The 6,470-nt window shown below is 39.1% G+C and overlaps 2 protein-coding genes across 2 annotated transcripts; both read left to right on the top strand.

Annotated features, from left to right (window-relative positions):
• Nucleotides 1-2,329: 2,329 nt before the first annotated feature.
• On the top strand, nucleotides 2,330-3,526 carry LOC118483994 (leucine-rich repeat extensin-like protein 1). The gene is made up of 2 exons (XM_035979838.1): nucleotides 2,330-2,819; nucleotides 2,868-3,526. The coding sequence occupies exons 1-2, from the start codon at nucleotides 2,330-2,332 to the stop codon at nucleotides 3,524-3,526; spliced, it is 1,149 nt and encodes a 382-aa protein (XP_035835731.1).
• Nucleotides 3,527-4,828: 1,302 nt separating this feature from the next.
• On the top strand, nucleotides 4,829-6,266 carry LOC118483995. Its single transcript, XM_035979839.1, has 4 exons — nucleotides 4,829-5,072; nucleotides 5,255-5,656; nucleotides 5,771-5,914; nucleotides 5,998-6,266. Exons 1-4 carry the CDS (start codon nucleotides 4,829-4,831, stop codon nucleotides 6,264-6,266), a joined length of 1,059 nt encoding a protein of 352 aa, XP_035835732.1.
• Nucleotides 6,267-6,470: the final 204 nt, after the last annotated feature.

A 6,470-nucleotide genomic window follows, 5' to 3' on the forward strand; every position in this document is an offset into this window, starting at 1 on the left:
GAATTATATGCTCTTGATTGTTAATATGCTTATAAATGCCATAAATACCCTTTTGACACACAAATGAGATTTTTAGAAATGTGAGTGGACAAAAACCTTTGCTACTGATATATAAGCCAGTCCCGAAGATTTGACATCAGTTCTTGGTCTCAAAAAAGAGTTATGCGTGATATCGTAATTAGAAGCTTCTTATTAATTAATTTGCGATATGATGCATAATACATGTTTAAACTTGGATTTTGAACCAAAACGCATTACCTACTGTTAAGATATTATTTTTAAGGAGTTTTAAGATTTTTGGTCAGATTATTAGATGTTTAAAACATAGAGTTCTTGTATAATTCGGTTAATGACGATAATACCCCTTTTAGACATAAAACGAGATTAACAAAGGATTTGAATGCCAAACTTTTTCTTACTAATTTCATACATTAAATAAATTATTTTGAGCATTTTAAACTGATCAAAATCTCATATTATATAAACATCTTGATTATCGTCAATTAGCGAGTTTTATATTAATTAGGTGCATAGTATGGTTTAAAACCACGTTTAACATCTAAGACTTGTTACCTACTGAATTTTTAAACAAATTTGAATATTATTACAGTAGGTATAAGCTATGAACTCAGGTTTCCAAAAATGCCTTTAAAAGCCTATGTGAAATGACCAAAATGCCCTTTCGGGACATAGTTTGGTCATAAATAGTAAATTTCACATATGTATGATATCTTACTGATGTAATGAGATAAATTAAATATTCTTACTAATTTCAAAAGACCAGAACTTTAGTTGTTATAAAATCTCTTTTATAAGCATTAAAATTACCAAAATGCCCTTATAGGACTTAAAGTGGTTTCAATTACTTTTTGGGCATATATGTTAACATCGTACTGATGTATTAACATATTTTAAGCATAATAACAATTAAGACCTGCATATAATTCTTTTGGTTACCCGTTACGCGTTTATGTGTTTGGATCGGTTTATGTGACTAGTTTACGTAAAATAGCCGAAACGGGTTTAACCTTATCATTAAATCCTCAAATTCCAGAATGTGATTAGTTTACCCATATTATACAAGTATTCAAGCTGTCATGTCTAAACCACATTCTATTCCGGTCTCCGCTTAATCTAGCGTTTAGAACCGTAAGGTTTCTTTCTAGCGAGCCGGTCTAAGTCTTTGACTTAACTAAAGACCCGTTAGCATCCTAATAGGTTATTAAACCTTCTATACAGATTAAATAGCATCCAGTAGAAGGTACCATCAAAAAGCTTAGGATTATACTGCTGAGTTACCTTTCACATTAGCTCAGGTAAATACTTTTAACTTATTTTCCCTTATACAGGCTTGGGATATGGTATTATAATAATACCACTTGGTCGGGTATGAAATCATTTAATCGGATTGTGATTAATAAATTACATAACCCGTTTTAATCTGTCTTGTTTGATAACATAAACATTGGGGGTTAATTCGACCGTGTCCTGGATATCCTCGGCTCATTTCATTTGAAAATGGCCACGACCTATGCACGGGGTGTAGGCATACACATGCAGATGCAAATGCTAAAATATAAACCCACATGTTGGGGATAACTCCTTTGTGGGTTCTATAAGTGGTGAGTCGGTTAATCATGACCGGCTTCCAACCGGCCCCAATTGTATGACAAACATATAAATCTGTAGACAAGATTACCTTTAAATAATTGTTCCAAGTTATAAATGATTTGTGCCATGTGCACTTAAATCAATTTTCATAAATGTTTTCAAAAGAGTCAGTTAATTGTATTTACCAGTGTAAGCTGACGTATTTTCTAAAGACTGATTGACAGGTACCTCTCGTAATAGGCTGGAGCTATTAGGTGTCGTATAAGAGGATCTTGCAAATCCCTAAGATGCCTGGATTCTGTTATTTTGTTTCTTTGTACTTTTTATGATCCGCCTGTGGATCTTATTACAATCCAGTCTGTATATTCTTTTATTCGTACACACAGACATTATGGTTTGTAATAGTTTATTTACCAAGCCTTCCGCTGTGCTATTATATTGTGTGTATTGACAATGATGATATCAACTACGTCACGATACTCCCCGCCGGGCCCACCGGTAATATGTGGAAATATCGGGGTGTGACAGGTTGGTATCAGAGCCAACATTGAGTGAATTAAACACTAACCTTTTGTGTTTAATATCAATGACACAATAAGCACATTCCTTAGACTCTCGAGTCTAGGCCCATGACCTAGGATTTATTCTTAATTTTCCTTTGTTGTTTATATTTTATTTTGTTTTATTTTACTTGTTTTGACAGGATTAATCATCAACCATGCCGCCAAGAGTGAGAGGCAAAGGAAAGGGCCCAATGCGAGGTGGGCCATCAGCACACGCTGGACCATCGCATCGACGCACCCCGTCTGCGTCGTTTTCCAGTTCTAATTCACGTGACCTATGGGGTCATTCTTTCGAACGAGCGAGACACTATGTTTCGTTGAGCTCATCACCTTCTTTCCATCCATCATTCGGGCCGCCTGTTCCAGACGAGCCCCAACATTCGCAACACTCCCATTACTCCCATCATTCGCATGATTCTCACCATTCCCATCAATCTTACCACTCTTTGCATTCTCATTCCTTTCATCGTTCGGATTCTACCTACTCTCCAGCACAGTTTAATCCCAATGATTACGTCAACGACTTTTTGGGCTACAACCCTTTAGGACCCGAGGATCACTTTCCTCATGAAATGGAGATGGACGACGACCTGGACCCTGAAATGCAGACCGGAACACCGGGCCACCCTATTAGCATCTCGAGCGGTTCTCCATATCAAGGATCGCCGTACTGAGGGCCCGATTCATTTAAAGAAACGTATGATTCGGCCTTTACCCCTTCATATCATAACTCTCCTGCTCAACCTCCTTTGGTTGAACCACAGCTTCAAGCAGTTTCTCCTCCACCTCTTCATGTTAAAGAGCTGCCTCAACAGCCACCTCAGCCACCTCCCGAGCCGCCTAGGCGAAGGAGGAATGCACGAATATCCGTGCGAGGAGGACCTCGTTTCAGTTCTCCTCAGCGTTCAAGTTCTTACCCTCTTATTCCCGAGGACCCCCAAATGGGTGGACCCTCGCACGCAGTGCCGGAGAACGATCCTTCGCCGGTTTCTTACGCACCACCGCCACCGCCAGTGGGTTTCGACAACCCGATCCCGACTTACCCAGGTTCATCTGGGTATAACCCATCTGGATACCCATCGGATTATGGAACCCATGATCCATATCTTACTGTTGCACAACATAATGCACTTTATCCTTCTTCTTACCCTCCAGTTTACCCAACTGGATATCCGGTGCAGGGATATCAATATCCCCTATATCAGCAACCTCCTCCTCCTCCTCAACAGGAGCACACCCAAGAAATATTGCAGAGGTTAAACAGGGTTGAACGTGAAGCGGATGAAACCAAGAAGAAGCATAACAGCTTTCTTAAAGGCCTTGCAAGTCTCATCAAAGGCAAAAAGAAATAGAAAGTTGTTTATTTTAATTTGTATTTTAGTTTCAATCAAGTCCCTGTGAGGACATTTTATTCTCAGTACTTAGTCCCTGCGAGGACTTATTTCTCTTTTGTAGCCCCTGCGTGGGCAGTATGTTCTTTTTAAGACCCGTTTAGGGCACCTTGTAATAGTTAAAGGTTTAATGGAATTTCTTTGGATTTTAATTATGTACTGTATTATATCATCATGCTTTATCATTTCAATATTTAATTGATCTGCCAAAAAAAATTTCTTAGACGTATAACCTAGCCAAATTAATAAAATGGCTATGATGGTACAACCTTTTTAAGACAGTAAATCTTTGTTAACATCTGAAAACATGTTAACATTCATGGCTGTGTGGTACGAGAAACCACACAAGCTTCCAAATGTACTTGGATTTTTTCAAGTCACTTATGTTAGCCTATATGATCAATGTGAATCATGGCTGATAAACATCAATATGATGTATACACCAAAACATCCATAAGAGATGTGTGCTTATAAGCAAAGGTGTAATAATGACAATGCTATTTTTATTTATAAACTTCTTGTCAAAAAGGCGATGAACTATGTTCGACCCTTAAAAGATCAATGATCCAAGAGATTATTGGTTATGTTTTGATCATCCTTGTGACAGGGCCTTTGTGCCATCTAAATGTCCTTCGAGACGAGCCTTGTGCTATATAAAATGTCTTTCACCCCATTGACAGTTGTGATTTGTATCCTCTGTCTGATAGATATAAAGGATTATATCCTATAAATTGCTTATTATGGTTCTGTTGTAGCCTAGGCAAATCAAGAATTAATTAATTTATTTAAAAATGGTCTATATGGTTTAATAATACCATGACCATCTGATCATCAATGCGATGATTCATTATATAATATAAATATATCATTATTGTTTGATATAGTACACGAATCATGGCTGGCTCTGATGAAGCAAACAGTCATCCCGTGGAAGAAAACAACAATACCAGGATTAATATCACTGGTGCTGAATTGCAAGCAATGATAACCGCAGCGGTTGCTCAAGCTGTGGATAATAAGTTCAAGGAGCCGAGTATTGTTTGGTCCAAAACTCATTCCAAGTCCCATTCTCATTCGCATACACTGAAGAAAGATGAGTCTCAACACTCGTCTAACCAGAGGAGTGAACCTCAGAAGCAGATTGTTTTTTAACAGACTCCCAGGTACACCAAGGGTTGTACCTATAAATACTTCGTCTCCTGTAAACCGAGGGATTTCACAGGAGAAAAGGGAGCAATCGATTGCATGAAATGGTTGGACGAAATGGAGACTGTGATAGACATCAGCGGATGTGCTAAGGAAGACATAGTGAAGTTTGTGTCTCAATCTTTCAAGGGCGATGCCCTCACTTGGTGGAAGGCATTAGTGCAAGCCACTGGAAAGGTCCCTTTGTATAACCTTTCATGGAGAAAGTTTGTTGATTTGGTGAAGGACACTTATTGTCCTCAACATGAAGTCGAGAGGATAGAGACTGACTTCCTCACCTTGGTAATGAAGGATCTGGATTGTAGATCCTATGTGACTAGCTTCAACTTGATGTCAAGGCTTGTACCATACTTAGTCACCCCTGAACCCAAACGCATTGCGCGTTTATCGGTGGCTTGGCCCCTGAAGTGAAAGGGAATGTTAAGGCTTCTAAGCCAGCCACATATAGATCCGTTGTGGATCTATCTTTGTCCCTTACTCTAGATGTTGTGAGGAGTAGGGTGAAGAAAGTTACCGATGATGGGAAGAGGAAGAGGGAGGAAGACAAGTCTCCACAATCAAACAAGAAGGGAAAAGGGAACTTTGGTTCCAAGAAGGGCCAGTCAAATGACAAGCCCAGATGCAAAACCTGCAATAAAAGACACTTTGGAAAGTGCAACCAAGACCTACAAGCTAAACCATGTGGGATTTGTAAAAAGAAAGGGCATAAGTCTGTAGATTGCCGGAATATCAAGGATGCAACCTGCTATGGTTGCAATGAAAAGGGCCACATCAAGACCAATTACCCCAAGAATGCTAAGACGCCCGAGGAGGCAAAGAAAAACAATGCGAGAGTTTTTCAGATGAACGCGAGAGAAGCGGTGAACGACGAGAACGTTATAACAGGTACCTTCCTCATTAATAATAACTATGCTAGAGTCTTATTTGATTCCGGTGCTGATAAGTCTTTTGTAGACCATAAGTTCTGTAAGTTATTGAATTTGCCTATTAAGACTCTAGATATAAAATATGAGGTAGAGCTTGCTAATGGTGCCTTAGAAACAGCTTCCACTCTTCTTGATGGATGTTTTATATCCATTAAGAATCATTTTATCCCGCTATCCCTCTTGCCAATGAAATTGGCTGGGTTTGATATAGCTTTAGGCATAGATTGGTTGTCACATAACCAAGCCCAAATTGCCTGTGATAAAAGCTAGTTATTATCAAAACCCCTTCTGGTGAATCAGTCACTATTCAGGGAGATACACAATATGGATTGCCCAGCAATGTGTCTATTCTCAAAGTATCGCAGTGTTTGAAGAGCAGATGTGTCATTTACATGGCACAGGTGACTGTGAATGATCCGAAGCCTAAGATTGAAGACATTCCAATCATCTCTGAGTATCCTGATATCTTTCCTGACGAGTTACCTGGATTACCTCCAGAGAGGCAAGTAGAGTTCAGGATAGACATTCTGCCAGGATCTGCGCTATTGCACGAGCCCCTTATCATCTAGCTCCTACTGAAATGAAATAGCTCAGAACTCAATTAGACGACTTACTGGACAAAGGTTTCATTCAACCCAGCCCTTCGCCTTAGGGAGCTCCAATATTATTTGTGAAAAAGAAGGATGGATCAATGCGACTATGCATTGACTACCGTGAGTTAAATAAGGTAACGATCAAGAATCGTTATCCTTTACCCAGGATCGACGATTATT

This window comes from Helianthus annuus, chromosome 11 (genome assembly GCF_002127325.2).
Source record: "Helianthus annuus cultivar XRQ/B chromosome 11, HanXRQr2.0-SUNRISE, whole genome shotgun sequence".
Lineage (NCBI taxonomy): Eukaryota > Viridiplantae > Streptophyta > Magnoliopsida > Asterales > Asteraceae > Helianthus > Helianthus annuus.